The sequence below is a fragment of the Cryptomeria japonica genome, unplaced genomic scaffold, assembly GCF_030272615.1.
Source record: "Cryptomeria japonica unplaced genomic scaffold, Sugi_1.0 HiC_scaffold_87, whole genome shotgun sequence".
Lineage (NCBI taxonomy): Eukaryota > Viridiplantae > Streptophyta > Pinopsida > Cupressales > Cupressaceae > Cryptomeria > Cryptomeria japonica.
In genome coordinates this window covers 494,202-511,000 of record NW_026728909.1, presented here as the reverse complement: position 1 = coordinate 511,000, position 16,799 = coordinate 494,202, and the positions used below count along the sequence as shown (strand labels likewise).

Genomic DNA, 16,799 nt, shown 5'->3' with positions numbered 1-16,799 from the left:
TTTGTCGGCCGCACTCTTGAAAACTGAGAAAGCAAAGTGAAACGCCGGCATTAATGAAAAAGCTTTATAGTCTGACACAAGAAATGGCGTGTCTTGCCCGTGGAAGAACGTGACCATCAAAAACCTTGTCGAGGCTACTCCGCTCTGCATTCCACCGCCACTTTTTGTAGCGTACATAGCGCTGCCGGAAAAGTTTCAAAATGTACGTATGGAGATTCGTATGATTTGATGTTTACAGTGGAGCCAACTCACTAGCCTCATGGGTAATCTCTTAATGATGGAAGCGTAGAGAAATCTTGTCTCGCTGAAGCCAAAAGATATTGCTCTGGAAAATATGGTGGATTTGATTGTATTTTAGGCGCTGTGTTTGGAGCATTTATTTGCATTCGTGTATAGTTGTTTTTGACATTCATATAATCCATGCGGCTCCCTCTGTCAGTGCCCAAAATGTGCATGGATTCTCTAGCAATACAGCCTTCTGCTAACAGGTAAAATTAATATCATAGATTCAACAATTTAAATCATAGATCAGTGCATCTTTTCAAATTCATAAATCCGAGTTCAGTTGGTAACTATAGTATTTGAACATGACATGTTAATGCACATTTCTGGCTCAACTTTACAAACAGGATGACTGACTTGGCCTCTGGCTCTAGGCCTCAAAACCCTATACAAACTTGTTGTGGCGAGTTCTTCATTTTCTTCAGAGGAGCTTCACGGGATTCTCAGGAATCTCGGGGAGGACTAGCACCATAGAGGAGTGCGAGTTGATGATTCGAAGCGCGAACTGTGATGGGAATGGCTCCGTTGATTGTCAAGAATTCAAGATGATCATGTCGAACTTAGGGAGGGCAAAACAAGATTATAGTTAGGGTATTTGAGAAAACAAAAGAATCTTATGCTTTATGATTTGTGTTTTTGATGTTTTTAAGGTCATGGGTTTAGGGCTTCGTGTACCCGATCCACAGGGCCTCATCCATTGCTTACTGATCATTCTTATTTCCTATATACACTTTTGGTTCTTTTCGGCCATGGATTTAGGGTTTCATTTAACTTGTAAACGGATGCATATATGATATTTCCTTCTCTTTATTTGTTTGTAACTTGCTTCGGGGACTATAACTGTATGAAAATAAAAAGGTGTAACAGAACAAGTAGATTATTTTTGTTATGATCAGGGTTTTGTGCGCCACCTCAATGAAATAGATTTTCTTTCATTTCATTATCTTGAATGTTAGCGTTAGGGTTTAACAAAACTATACGTGTGTTTGATATAAAACTATTTTATAAGTCATTGGTCATTTAGGGTTTTGCCAATGTACTTGAGGCTTTTCGTAAACATACAGCTGCTAGATGTCATGCTTTAAAGTCAAGAGTTATGGATTGTGATGTTGTACTAAAGTCATTTGATGATTAATATTTTAATCAGTAGGTGAATTGTGTGCATTGTTGACATATATTGTAATTAGAGCCCTCTGCTTATAGATAAATGTTTGTATGTTCTATTACAGCCTTGTCTTAAGAGATGAATTGAAATTTTCGTTACATCTTTGAGAAAAATAGACTAGGGGTGATCAATGTTTCATTTGCCATCATCACAGCTGGAATTTTTTTCAACATGGTTTGTAGTTATTCTTTGTATATGGTTAGTTGTACAGTGATCTTTGTATATGCTTACGTGCCTTGTTTTCATACACCAAAGCACACCCCTTGTTAGGTTATGAAGTTTATTATTTTTTTAAATAACTTCTAAATAAAATTTAAGTTTAAATAAGAATAAGAAAAAAACGTCAATAAAATAAATTTGTCTTTAAATTATGCTTAAGTAAATTAAACAATTTTTAAGTTAAAACTATAAAATAACCCTTAAGTAATCAAAATACATTTTCAAATAAACATAAACTGAATAATGTAAATAAAATTAGTATAGATATTTTAAATATATCTATTTGAAAAAATGTTGGGAGACATCAATTTGGAAATAATATAAAAAAATCATGTTTACTATTAAATAAATTTAAGATAAAAGGTAAAAAAAATTTGTCAAAAAACTCATGCGAATACACTCATGCCCTAATAGGTAGTATAGATATTATTGGTGTCTGATTTTTCATCTTGTAAGAACTATGAGATTAGGTGAAAGATAACCTGCATGAAAAGGAGAAATAGGAGGGTCACTTTGGTGAAAGAAGGTCGGCTCATCTGCTCGCCAAAGACAAGAAAAACAAATTGAAACCGAAGATGTTTCCCCTGAACCGGCAAAGGCTTTTACCCTTGATGATGATGACAACTCAGGAGCTCTAGTGAGGAGGGGGGGGGGGGGGATGAGGAATTTCAGGTGGAAGGGGAGGAACAAGGGGAGGACAGTAAGGAGGATTCAAAGGGTTTAAGTGATTCTCTAGAGGACAAGGTTGATTCGAAACAAAAATCCTTGCTTCAAAATACTTTTTTAGGATGTGGAAATGGTGCCCTGTTCTCAGGACTCTCCTACCGAGGAGGAGAATTTTAGCATCAAATAATAGCAAAACTAGATAATTAACCTACAAGTTAAGGTCATGAACCTTAAAGCGAAGATGGACGAATATAGGCAAGGACATCAGCTAATGGGAGAGGCCTTGAATTCCCTATGTGCTATTACTGATGAATTATGCAGAATGTCGTTATGGGGTTTGTCTTGAGATAGAGAAAGATGAAGAAAAAAGCAAAAAAGATGAAGGATGTCAACCTGCAAGAGGAGCAGAAAGAGGACATGTTGTAACCTAAGATCTAGAAGGAACTGATGTAGTGTCTTGTGCGGGAATGGAACGTCATCAAGGATGAGTAGGATGCTATTGGGTTGGTGCTTTTTTTTGGTCTGCGTTGATTTCAAAAGCTGATAGTATTAGTTTTAACATGGACTTTTATCTAAACAGGCCTGCATGCCTTATGTTGGGTGTTTTCATGTGGATTAAGTACTCTGATACTATTATGAACTCTTTTTAGTTATATGCTAGTAGTTGTATTATGGATAGTAGGAAGTTGGAGAGGGTTATTATGTTTAGTTATGTGGGTATTGTTAGTGTTTTATTACTTTTGAGAGTTGTTTCTATGCTTTCTGGGGTGTTGGCTATCCGATGCCAGCGATTGTGTCGTTGCTCTCTAGTTTATTTGTTTTTTTTGTAAGGGTTTAGGACCCCTTCCCTACTAAAATAATAAAAGACATTTATAAAAAGATATTGCATATGAATTACCTATTTCAAATTGCCCATTAGAATACTGGACTTTTATTTATAGTAAACTGTGATACTTAAAAATTGCATCTAACGCCTTACAACAAATGATGGCTTATTTATATGACTACCGAGTGATAGTTTATGCCACCATATATCAGATACTAAATACGGAGGTGATACACTCATAGCTGATTATTAGGATGTAGATGAGCATACTCCTATATAGATTTAGGGACAGAATACAATACTGTAGTCAGTGGTTCCAGAAGGGCAGGTGAAAGTGCTGGAAGTATCATCCTTGGCATAACTGTAGGCCTGAGGGCACTGGTTCTTGAAGATCATCGAGTAGTTTGTGGCAGGGCAGTTGTCGACATAGGCACCTCTGCAGCAATACTGGTCAGTTTGAAAGACAGTGCAGGCACTATTGCATCCGCCATTCACCTTCAACTCAGCAGGGCAAACAACATTGACGTCGGCTTTGCATGCAGGGGCAGTGCACTGTCCGTTTGTAGGATTGATGGAGAGAGGACCGTTGAATCCGTCCACCAGGGAGACGTCGTAGAAGTCCTTGTTGCCATCTCCATTGAGGGTGTACTCAGCCAGCGTGGTGGGAACGCCTCCCGAGACCTGGCAGCTCAATTGGCCGTTGCAGTCACCGGTTTGACAGGTTCCTCGGTCGCTCGCATCAAAAGAGCAGCCGGTTCGGCCCCAGAATCTTGCTCCCTTTGTCCCTGCCGGCACATCGACGGTCCATGTCTTACCCTGGTCGAGCTGCTGCCCTCCGCCGGGTAATCCTGCCGCCCAAACCGTGTACCTGCACTGGTTCGTTATCTCAAACTTAACTGCTGCCGCCTCTGCAACAAAAAACACACGCATATTATTATTGTGAACCTCGGATATATAGTGTATTCAATCTAAAACTCTTATGTTACCAATACAGCTTACCTTGCATCTGAAGATATATAGCCAGTCCAGCCACAAGAATAAGCACAAGATCTGATACTGTTGCCATTATACCGTCTGTATTGAACGGTCGAATGAAGATGGATAGATTGAGTATATGAAGAAGGATTCATCATTTATATAGGAAAAGATCTCCCGGGCAGACACGAAGGAAGCATGGACTCAGTCTGAGCAGTAGTGTGACGTACGAGGGCACCCTCTATCCAGCTTCTACGATGCATCTGCATGTAGTTATATGTCTATGTAAAATGCATTATATGCATAGGATGTGTAACATGCATTGTATGAATAAGATTCTAAGATGCATCTAGATGCAGTTATATGTATATGCAACATGTATTATATGCATAAAATGTGTAACATGTATTGTATTCATAGAATTGCCAATGCATCGTACGAAAGCCCTTGTTATTAGAATTCAAACTTACATTTAGTGCATGACTTGACTTCAGGTTGCATTTAGTGCATGACTTGACTTCAGGTAACCGCTGCCCAGTTTCCGACCGTAATAACTTCAGAAGGAAGCAAACTAGCATGGACCCGACTGAGAAGCCGTGGATGCTACGAGAGCCCTGGTTTATCAGAACTCAAACCTGCATTGAATACATGAAATGACTCTAGGTAACAGCTGGCCAGTTTTTGATCCTAACTATTTCAGTGACTTGAAAAGCCAAGGTACCCTAAGAATCAAATCGGAAGATGTAAAATTATCTTGATAAAGATGTTAACTTCATAGAATTTCTTTTGCTTAAACTTGATATTTTGTTTGATTGACCCACTTTTTAAAAATTATATATTTTGTTTTCTTAAAAATGTTTTTAAATCTATTTTTTAAATTTATTCTTATTAATGTATTTATAAATTTATTTAATTTTATTAGTAATTAAAAGTGAGAATACAATTTATTAATAAATAATGTTCAAACAAAAAAACTGTAGAAAAATTATTTGAAGAAGATGTTAAGTTCATAGAATCAAATTGGAAAAGCTTACAATTTCTTTTGGTTAAACTTGATATTTTGTTTGATTGATCCATTTTTCTAAATTATATACTTTGTTTTCTTATGAATGTTTCTCAATCTATTTTTAAAATTTTATGTTTATTAATGTATTTATAAATTTTTCAAGTTTGTCGATAATTAAAAGTGAGATTACAACTTATTAATTAATACTCAACATATCAATAGTTTAAAATTTAATATTTGAAAAATATACATTTTAATTGACTTTTGTAACTAATATTATAATAATTTCAAAAAATTGGTTTAATTTTTAAATAGGTATTATTTGCTTTCAAATAAAAATGTTAAATAAGTAGTGGAATATGAACTTATGATTTAAAAAAATAGACTAAATTATTATCAATAGTGAAATAAGAATATCTTGAAATGTCGATTCAGGTCTAGGGGAACAAGTTTTTTTTAGAAATTTGCAAATCTAAAAGGACAACTATATTTTCTAAATATTTAAAATTTTCTAGTCAGAGATTTTTTTTATGATTATTTTAGGATTTTTTTTCTTTGTATATACTTAGTTTCAAACAATGAGATTAAAAATAAGTAATCATACATAAAATTTTAACTATGACTAAGAAATTCTAAGAAAGTAATCTAAACTCCCTTACATCTTCTTTGCAACCCTTCCCTATTTGCAAAAGGCTTGAAACTCCTTGAGAATATTTTCTCTTTGTAGATAAGCAATTCCTCTTTAGGAGTCTAGATTTCTTTCCCAATTTACAGGTTTATATTGGTAATTTGAAAAATATATTTGTTAGATCATATTAAATTCTTTTTTCAATATTTCATTCTTGTCCTATTTTATCTTACAAGGGAGTCCTTCACCCCGTTATATATTTATTCTTAAGGTAGTTGGCTCTAAATTATTTATTAATAGTTGAAGGGCCAAGGGTGTTATCTAGGGTTGGTCTTCAAATAGAAGTCTTAATGCTCAGTCCCATATCTAATTTGTCTATTATACAATATTGGTGGGGGCTACAAAAATAAATAAAAAAATAAACTTTAGGAAGTCCTTATATATTTATTTGGCTACTTTAGAGTTAAAGTTCAATGAAACTAAATCCAACATCCTTTTTTTCCCATATCATATGGCTATTTATGTTTTGTTGGTTTGATTTGTTGTGAAACTTGGTTGTCTTTAATATTACAGCTATTATCTGAATATTGATGACCCTTACGGTTGGAAACTGGGCAGCTCTTACCTGAAGTCAAGTCATGTTATAAATGCAAGCTTGAATTCTGTAACCGGAATGCGTACGATACTAGCCTTCTCATGCCGGGTCCTTCCTCTGTTGCTTCCTTCATGACCGGCGGAGCGATCTTTTTCTATATAAATGAATAATCCCTCCTCATATACCCAATCTATCTATCTTCATTCAATCGTTCAATTCAGACGGTATAATGGCGATGGTATCAGATCTTGCGCTTGTTCTTGTGGCTGGACTGGCCATATCTTTACATATGCAACGTAAGATGTGTTGGTAAAATAATACGTGTTGTAGGTTGTTGAATGGTATATACATCTCTCTAGGCCTTACGATAATTTTTGTGTGTGTATGTTTTGTTGCAGAGGCGTGGGCAGTTAAGTTTGATATACGAAACCAGTGCGGGTACACAGTTTGGGCGGCAGGACTACCAGGAGGAGGGCAGCAGCTTGACCAAGGTCAGACATGGACCGTCGATGTGCCGGCAGGGACAAAGGCGGCAAGATTCTGGGGCCGAACTGGCTGTTCTTTCGATGCGAGCGGCCGAGGAACCTGTCAAACTGGTGACTGCAACGGCCAACTGAGCTGCCAAGTCTCGGGGGGCGTTCCGACCACGCTGGTCGAGTACACCCTAAATGGAGATGGCAACCAGGACTTCTACGATGTCTCCCTGGTTGACGGCTTCAACGTTCCTCTCTCCATCAATCCTACAAATGGACAGTGCACTGCCCCTGCATGCAAAGCCGACGTGAATGCTGCTTGCCCTGCTGAATTGAAGGTGAATGGTGGATGCAATAGTGCCTGTACTGTCTTTCAAACTGACCAGTATTGCTGCAGAGGTTCCTATGTCAAGAACTGCCCCGCCACAAACTACTCGATGATGTTCAAGAACCAGTGCCCACAGGCATACAGTTATGCTAAGGACGATTCTTCCAGCACTTTCACCTGCCCCTCTGGTACCACCGACTATAGTATTGTATTCTGTCCCTAGATATATATAGGATCATCATAGTCATTATAACCTCCAAATAATCAGCTATGATCTTATCACCCGTGTATTTAGTATCTGATATATGGTGGCATAAACTATCATTTGGTAGAGTCATGTAAATAAGCCATCGGTTGGTGTAAGGTATACATGCCAGTTTCCAAGTATCACAGTTTATTGTAAATAAAATTCCATCGGTATTTTAATGGGTAATGAGGAAAAGCTAATCCATATGCAGTTATCTTTTTAACATTTTAAGTTCTAATATATTAAATATATATATATATTCAAATAATACAGATATTTACTTGTTTTGAATTATAAATCTTAATTTTAAAATATAGATTATTTACATTCATCAAATAAAATTTTGAGTCACAATTGATTTTTTTGTAAACTAGCTACTTTTGGGTGTTGCATTCCATATATATTAAAAATTGAAAATTTTTCAATTAAATAACAAATCTAAAATAGGGCCAGAATGCATCTCTACTCTTACTTACGTAGACAAAATCCTACATAGTAGCTACATCCAATATCTCTTATCAGCTTTACATTCAAACTAAACATACTAGAGAAACTAAGTTTCAATTTTCACATTATTACCTTTTGGAATATCTTGATTAGGTTTTTGGTTGTTTGTGAATGCAAAGGACGAGTTGACATGATCTAGACTCACTACATTAATGGAGGCCTTTAAGAAGTCCACACACTTTTGCACTTAGCACTATCAGTTCTTCACCCTATCTCCAACCACCTCAATAGGGAAAGGAACCCATGAGCCAAATTACTTTACAATAATTAAAATTATATTACTTGACATTTTTTTTTTCTTGTTCTTATTTTTATTTAAATGTTATGAGTTATTTTATTTGGAAAGATTATTTCATTTTACTTGAAATTAATTTTATATTTTTTAGTTGAAAGTTGTTATATATTTCTAATTTTGAAATATGTATTCATTATGTATTTATTTTATGTTTGTAGTAAGATATGTCACTCTTTGATGTGACAAGGACATATGGTGCTAATAAGATAGAGTAAGAATTAATAAATAAATATACTCAACACAAAACTAATCTACTTTCCAATACATATTGTATCAACTCAATCCATAATAGTGGATTCTAATAAATTTGCATGGATATACACATATTTAAAATTTTTAAACTATAATAATAAGATGGGAGAAATTTTTCCGTAACTATATATTACATACAAATTGCCTTTATCACATTATTGGTGATATGATAGTAATTATTGTAGACGTATAAATCTGACCACTTTCCTAAATGAATATTTAATATTTATTTTAATCTCATTCTTCTATTTAATTAAATTCTTTATATTCATCTATTTGATTAAATGAATTACTCAATTTATTTAATTAAGTTCACCTAAGCCTTTTCTAGCCTTTGATTAAATAAATTACTTTATTTAATTAAATTCCCCCTTCTCCCCTTTTAATTAAACTTACATTTAATTAAATTAATCCTTGCAAATAAATAATTCTAATTTATTTATTTAAATCCCTCACTTGTATTTATGCAAGTTGCATCTATTTGATTGAAATAAAGTAGTTTTATTTTAATTAAATTCCTTTTTCCTCCACTTCCATTTTCCTACATCTCCCACTTGCCTCCCTAAACCCCTTCTAGATTATTCTAATCAATTCTAATTTAGCCTAATCCATCTCCTAATTATTGTCACATCCCTAAGAAAAGGGAAGTCACTTCTCAAACCCTCAAAGTCTTCAATAACTATTAAAGGCTTTATGTCCTCAACAAGTTAACCCTCAAAGTCTTCATAACCATTAATGGTTAACTCAACCTTCTTTCATGGCTAGAGACTTTCTCTCTAACTCAACCCTCATCTAACCCAAGGGTCTCATAAAACATTCATGGCTTTAACTTTGGTTATCCCTTTAACCCTTGCACAAGAGTTTACTGCTTGGGTAAAAGCTTTATCCAATGGATAACCCTAACCTAACATTAACCCTTAGCTCCTAAGGTAACCATCATGTCTTCTCAAGCATTTAATTATTATTTCATCTCCTCTCAAGCAACCTCTTGTTGACAATTGTCACCATTTCATTGGTGAGAATTGTAAACATGGATTGATAACTTTCAATCCTGGCCCTTGTTAAGATTATCCAATCTTGACCATCCATTTCCCTATTTTCCCTATAAATAGAGCTCTCATTCTCTCATTTTGAGATATCCAAGTTTCATGCATGTAATCTATAGTCATTTTACTGAGCATTTAGCCTCTCTTTGATAAAATCATCTTAATAGCATTTTAGAAGTAATTTTAAATATCATAGCATATCCATGTTAGACTAGTATATATTGTTAGGAGAGGATTGCTAATCTTTATCATAACATAAAATTCATACTAGTTTAAAATCATCATAGATTCAATATCATACATATCTAGGAATGAAATCATGGTAAATTAATCAAACATCACCCATTCTTGGAGTTGTTATTCCTAAGTCACTTTGCTCCGTGATTTGAGAGAAAAGACATTGACTTGAGGGATCCTGTGAGATAGAGAACAATGGAACATCCCTTGGGAAGTTGAGCTATTCAATATAGCTTCATAACTTGCACCAAGAGTCCCATTGGTGTGTGGATCTTTTGGAACCTGAATTTTATGTTTTTGTACACCACTGCATTTCCCACAAACATTTTTTGGCACCCACCATGGGGCTCGAAATTAGGTCATTCCCTTCTCACCGACCATTTAAATGGCACTCTAAGAGAAACTCGGGATGACAGGCTTGCTAAATGATTTAACTGCTTGAAATGAAGAAAGCATGAAAGAGTGGTTTGGCATTTTGGTCACCCAATTAAGGGGAGAGCATATACTTTCCACTTTCGAGACAAGGCACTCAAGTGTTCTTTTTAACCTTTCAAAGAAATGATTTGCTAACTTCTGTTTGGAGATTTTGCTCCAAAAAGTATGGTGTTCTTTTTAACCTTTTATAGCAATGATTTTCTATCAAAAAATTGGAAATCCTGGTCAACAAAAGAAATCGTGATTTTGGTCAACAAAATTAAAGTTGATAAGTGAGAACTTTCCCTTTTTCCTTGCACAAAATAAAGATGAGTTTCTTTTACTTTTGCAATAAATTAAAATGAATCCTTTTAGGCACCAAAGGAAGGTGAATTTCTTTTTACCTTTGTTGATTGAAAAGTAAATTTGTTGTTCTTTTAAAACCCGAACGAAGTGTTTTCCTAACTTGGAAGAATGAAATTTTTTTCTTTGTTGTTCTTTTTACCCATGCAATAAGAAAAAGATGAAGTTTTGTTTTAAATACCAAAGGAAAGTATGAAGTTCATTTTAAACATCCCAAAGAACTTATGAGGTTTATTTTAAGCTTTTGCAATAAAAAAGAGGGTGAGTTCTTTTTAACTAACTTTTGAAAGAAAGAAAAGAAAAACTTAAACTAACTCCTATTGCTCCTGCAGAAAAAGGTTTGAACCTGAACAAAATCAGTTAGCAAAATAATCAAATTCTGAGGGTGGGCTTCACAAGCCTAAAATTTTCTTTCTTCGATTACAGTTTTGCGTTTTCCTTTGTTAGAGCTATGCATTAGACTATTGCACAGGTGAGCTACAGAAACGTGCAGATGCACTACAAAAACATGAAAATGTGCTACAAAATGACTTCTATGCGCTAAGATGGTTACCGAATGTTCTACTATGTTTGTCGAATGCGTTATGATGATATAGAATACAACCAGAATATCAGGTGCTAACAAAAAGTCTAAATGTGCTAGTGGAGAGGTCTTCACTAAATAGTATACTAGAAGCACTAACTAATGTTTCTACGCACTAAAGAAAGGTCCCAATGTGCTAAACCAGCTTTCCCACGTGCTTGCAATATTGCTCCTACAAAAAAAATGATAAGATTAATGGGGTTCGGCCCCATGGTGGGCGCCACAAATGTGTGCAGGAAATGTGGTGTACAGAAACGTAAAATTAAGGTTCCAAAAGATCCACACACCAATGGGACTCTTGGTGCAAGTTATGGAGCTATATTGAATAGCTCAACTTCCCAAGGGATGTTCCATTGTTCTCTATCTAACATGATCCCTCAAGTCAATGTCTTTTCTCTCAAATCATTGAGCAAAGTGACTTAGGAATGACAACTCCAAGAATGTCAAGAAAACCCCTCATTCCAAAGGCTCATGGAAAGACTTATTGAAGCAAACGAGGAAAAATATATGCTCATGCTAACTAGAAAAGGAGTTACACTTCCTAAAGATTTTAATACCGAAAACTTAAGGAATGTCGCTGAAAGAATTTTTAGAACAAGGTCTAGAAATTATGCCTATCAAGACCAAAAAATAGAAGAAGAAACACATGGCCCATAAATCATGCATGAACAAAATAACACCCCCGAACACAACCATGGCCGACCTCAGGATAATCTTAATGAAAGGGGGAAGGTTTCCCTCGACATACAAATGCACCCATGGTCACTCTTACACAACAAATCCAAATGCTGCAAAGGCAAATGTAGAACATGCAACAAGGGACCACAATGCGATACTCCTTGGATGAAATCTGTCCTTACTCCTTTGACAGGAGATTAAACATGATACCTTTTCCCCCAAATTCAGATATGCGAAAGTACGACAAATACGATGCTAAAAGTGATCCTCGCAATCATGTTCGGGAATTTTGTACCATAAGCCTAGAGTTTTCTCACGATGATTCTTAATGAGACTATTCCCAAGAAGTTTGGGAGGGAAAACAATGGAGTGGTTGTCTAAACTTACACTTCCCATCAGATCATTTGATGAGTTTGTAAACAAATTTATCACAAAATACTCCTATAATATTTAGGATGCAATCACCATGTTGGATGTATGCAACACCAAACAAAAAAGCAATGAAACATTCATGGTGTTTCTTCAGTGTTGGAGACGTATGGTTTCGAGATATCCTCGAGACATGCCTGAAAAGGAAAAGATGGAGATCTTTATTGACAATCTAAATAGTGAGATGTGTTATCAACTCAAGCTCCAATGCATACCAGCTTTTACCAAGTTGATAGAAAATGGAATCCAAGTAGAGGAAGCCTACATCAAGAAAGGAACATTGAAGTTATTTAAGGAAGGAATTAACTCATCCAACACTCACTCCTTTAACAATAAAAATAACAACAACACTTTAGACAAATCAAGATTTTGGACAAGAAACAAAAACATTGTTAATGATGGAGGAGCTGATGCTAATGATATGAAGTCCAAACAACCAGTATTAGCTTTATGAGGTAATCCACAATCTAACAAAAATCAAAAGGGTGTTAATCAAGGCACTAACACTTATCCACAAAATACCAATCAAGGACCTTCAATTTCAAATACCAATAACAATACCCAAGGCAACAACAATAAACAAGGCTAACTGAGGGAATAATACAAACCAAAGAGGTAACACCAACACTTTCCCAAATAGACACATCTACACACCATTAGGGAAAACCTTAGAATTGACATTTCGAGAACTCCTGGCGAACAAAATTATCACATTACTGACCATAAACAACTTTGAACCCCAGGTCAAACCACCTTGGTGGAATGATTCGTATTTTTGTGATTTTCATCGAAACAAAGGACATCACACAAATGATTTCATGAGGCTTAAGAATATTGTTCAGGATATGATCAATAGAGGTGATTTAATGGTTGATGGTCTCAAAACAAACGGTGACCACGATGCTTTTAAAAATCCTCTTCCAAATTACAAGAAGGGAGGAGCTCCATCATCAAATGATACAAGAGGAGCTTGTATAAATCACCTGTACAACAACACCATCAATCACATATTGATAGATGATAACCAAATAAATGTCATAAAAATCAAGGACAAACAAGACCATGCATCAATCAATGTGACAACCAAAGCTCAAAAATGCGTCTTGAAAGGGCATACATCAACATCCACCACTATTCCCAATACTCAATATGATTTGGTTTATCAACTACAGAGAACTCCTGCTCAAATATCTATACTCGAGTTGCTCAAGTTCTCACCAAAAGATAAGGATATCTTAGAACAAGCATTGGTTGAAACAAACATTCCTCAAGATCTGGACATTGATAAAATTCCAAGCCATGGTGGCTCATATGACAGGGCCTCATAAACTCACCTTTTCCAACATGATAATGTCTCTTTGAGTCATCCACATAACACTCCCCTTCATATCAAAGTCTTAGTCTACAAACATCGAGTTAAAAGAGTATTAATAGATGGAGGAGTTGGTCTCAATATATGTGCTTTAAAGCTTATCCGTGCATTAGGCTTCTTTGAGAAGTCTATTGATCCAAACAAAAAGATCACCATCAAGGCCTATGATGATGAAGACAAGTCATCTAAAGGAACAGTGATACTACCTATTTAGGTAGGACTGATACAAAGGGACACTATGTGCCAAGTCTTAGACATAGACTTAACATACAATATTCTATTGGGTCATCCTTGGATACATGAAATGCAAGTAGTGCCTTCAACATACCATCAGTGTGTCAAATTCCCATATAATGGACAGGAAATCTCCATATCTACCGATAATAATCCTTTTCAACATTGCAATGCTATGGGGACAGCTCAAGACAGCCTAGTTCCACACAATAGGAAAGCTCCAGCTTCCTTAGCATTAGATCATCATCAAGAAAAAATCAAGTCTTTATCCATGGACTTCAAACAAAAGTTGAAATCAAAGATCAAGGCATGGGAGAATACTATTTTGAACCCATGTGTCTATCAAAATTACCAACATCACCAAAATCTCATGGACAACCTTCTGCATCGACACATCAATCAACACAACCCATCACCAAGTTTGATGGAAAATTTATCCAATTGGGCACACTAGCAAATGAATCATAAGGGAAAGACATCCTTAGTTGGCTATACAAGGATGAGGAAGAGGTCAGAGCTGCTACTCTAGAGGTGGCCATACCAACACAACAATATGGTTAATGATTCCTGATCATACGACGGATGGGATACAATAGCAATGGACCTAAAGATATTATTGGTGTCTGATTTTTCATCTTGTAAGAACTATGAGATTAGGTGAAAGATAACCTGCATGAAAAGGAGAAATAGGAGGGTCACTTTGGTGAAAGAAGGTCGGCTCATCTGCTCGCCAAAGACAAGAAAAACAAATTGAAACCGAAGATGTTTCCCCTGAACCGGCAAAGGCTTTTACCCTTGATGATGATGACAACTCAGGAGCTCTAGTGAGGAGGGGGGGAGGATGAGGAATTTCAGGTGGAAGGGGAGGAACAAGGGGAGGACAGTAAGGAGGATTCAAAGGGTTTAAGTGATTCTCTAGAGGACAAGGTTGATTCAAAACAAAAATCCTTGCTTCAAAATACTTTTTTAGGATGTGGAAATGGTGCCCTGTTCTCAGGACTCTCCTACCGAGGAGGAGAATTTTAGCATCAAATAATAGCAAAACTAGATAATTAACCTACAAGTTAAGGTCATGAACCTTAAAGCGAAGATGGACGAATATAGGCAAGGACATCAGCTAATGGGAGAGGCCTTGAATTCCCTATGTGCTATTACTGATGAATTATGCAGAATGTCGTTATGGGGTTTGTCTTGAGATAGAGAAAGATGAAGAAAAAAGCAAAAAAGATGAAGGATGTCAACCTGCAAGAGGAGCAGAAAGAGGACATGTTGTAACCTAAGATCTAGAAGGAACTGATGTAGTGTCTTGTGCGGGAATGGAACGTCATCAAGGATGAGTAGGATGCTATTGGGTTGGTGCTTTTTTTTGGTCTGGGTTGATTTCAAAAGATGATAGTATTAGTTTTAACATGGACTTTTATCTAAACAGGCCTGCATGCCTTATGTTGGGTGTTTTCATGTGGATTAAGTACTCTGATACTATTATGAACTCTTTTTAGTTATATGCTAGTAGTTGTATTATGGATAGTAGGAAGTTGGAGAGGGTTATTATGTTTAGTTATGTGGGTATTGTTAGTGTTTTATTACTTTTGAGAGTTGTTTCTATGCTTTCTGGGGTGTTGGCTATCCGATGCCAGCGATTGTGTCGTTGCTCTCTAGTTTATTTGTTTTTTTTGTAAGGGTTTAGGACCCCTTCCCTACTAAAATAATAAAAGACATTTATAAAAAGATATTGCATATGAATTACCTATTTCAAATTGCCCATTAGAATATTGGACTTTTATTTATAGTAAACTGTGATACTTCAAAATTGCATCTAACGCCTTACAACAAATGATGGCTTATTTATATGACTACCGAGTGATAGTTTATGCCACCATATATCAGATACTAAATACGGAGGTGATACACTCATAGCTGATTATTAGGATGTAGATGAGCATACTCCTATATAGATTTAGGGACAGAATACAATACTGTAGTCAGTGGTTCCAGAAGGGCAGGTGAAAGTGCTGGAAGTATCATCCTTGGCATAACTGTAGGCCTGAGGGCACTGGTTCTTGAAGATCATCGAGTAGTTTGTGGCAGGGCAGTTGTCGACATAGGCACCTCTGTAGCAATACTGGTCAGTTTGAAAGACAGTGCAGGCACTATTGCATCCGCCATTCACCTTCAACTCAGCAGGGCAAACAGCATTGACGTCGGCTTTGCATGCAGGGGCAGTGCACTGTCCGTTTGTAGGATTGATGGAGAGAGGACCGTTGAATTCGTCCACCAGGGAGACGTCGTAGAAGTCCTTGTTGCCATCTCCATTGAGGGTGTACTCAGCCAGCGTGGTGGGAATGCCTCCCGAGATCTGGCAGCTCAATTGGCCGTTGCAGTCACCGGTTTGACAGGTTCCTCGGTCGCTCGCATCAAAAGAGCAGCCGGTTCGGCCCCAGAATCTTGCTCCCTTTGTCCCTGCCGGCACATCGACGGTCCATGTCTTACCCTGGTCGAGCTGCTGCCCTCCGCCGGGTAATCCTGCCGCCCAAACCGTGTACCTGCACTGGTTCGTTATCTCAAACTTAACTGCTGCCGCCTCTGCAACAAAAAACACACGCATATTATTATTGTGAACCTCGGATATATAGTGTATTCAATCTAAAACTCTTATGTTACCAATACAGCTTACCTTGCATCTGAAGATATATAGCCAGTCCAGCCACAAGAATAAGCACAAGATCTGATACTGTTGCCATTATACCGTCTGTATTGAACGGTCGAATGAAGATGGATAGATTGAGTATATGAAGAAGGATTCATCATTTATATAGGAAAAGATCTCCCGGGCAGACACGAAGGAAGCATGGACTCAGTCTGAGCAGTAGTGTGACGTACGAGGGCACCCTCTATCCAGCTTCTACGATGCATCTGCATGTAGTTATATGTCTATGTAAAATGCATTATATGCATAGGATGTGTAACATGCATTGTATG

The 16,799-nt window shown here is 36.4% G+C and overlaps 3 protein-coding genes across 3 annotated transcripts; 1 reads left to right on the top strand and 2 right to left on the bottom strand.

Moving 5' to 3' along the window:
- Nucleotides 1-3,440: 3,440 nt before the first annotated feature.
- On the bottom strand, nt 3,441-4,224 carry LOC131864465 (pathogenesis-related thaumatin-like protein 3.7). Its single transcript, XM_059215236.1, has 2 exons — nt 4,158-4,224; nt 3,441-4,066 (listed from the first exon to the last, which is right to left on the bottom strand). The coding sequence occupies exons 1-2, from the start codon at nt 4,222-4,224 to the stop codon at nt 3,441-3,443; spliced, it is 693 nt and encodes a 230-aa protein (XP_059071219.1).
- Nucleotides 4,225-6,549: 2,325 nt separating this feature from the next.
- LOC131055992 (pathogenesis-related thaumatin-like protein 3.7) lies at nt 6,550-7,612 on the top strand (the record flags this gene model as incomplete). The annotated part of the gene is given in 2 exon segments (XM_057990313.2): nt 6,550-6,658; nt 6,761-7,612. Coding segments are annotated over 2 exon segments (735 nt in total), but the record flags the coding sequence as incomplete, so codon positions are not given.
- Nucleotides 7,613-15,777: 8,165 nt separating this feature from the next.
- Nucleotides 15,778-16,561, bottom strand: LOC131864480 (pathogenesis-related thaumatin-like protein 3.7). Its single transcript, XM_059215251.1, has 2 exons — nt 16,495-16,561; nt 15,778-16,403 (listed from the first exon to the last, which is right to left on the bottom strand). Exons 1-2 carry the CDS (start codon nt 16,559-16,561, stop codon nt 15,778-15,780), a joined length of 693 nt encoding a protein of 230 aa, XP_059071234.1.
- Between the last annotated feature and the right edge of the window lie 238 nt (nt 16,562-16,799).

Coding starts and splice junctions, on each gene's coding strand:
- LOC131864465 (XM_059215236.1), bottom strand. CDS start 4,224: ATGGCAACAGTATCAGATCTTGTGCTTATTCTTGTGGCTGGACTGGCT. Junction 4,067..4,157: donor TATATATCTTCAGATGCAAG/GTAAGCTGTATT, acceptor TTTTTGTTGCAG/AGGCGGCAGCAGTTAAGTTT.
- LOC131864480 (XM_059215251.1), bottom strand. CDS start 16,561: ATGGCAACAGTATCAGATCTTGTGCTTATTCTTGTGGCTGGACTGGCT. Junction 16,404..16,494: donor TATATATCTTCAGATGCAAG/GTAAGCTGTATT, acceptor TTTTTGTTGCAG/AGGCGGCAGCAGTTAAGTTT.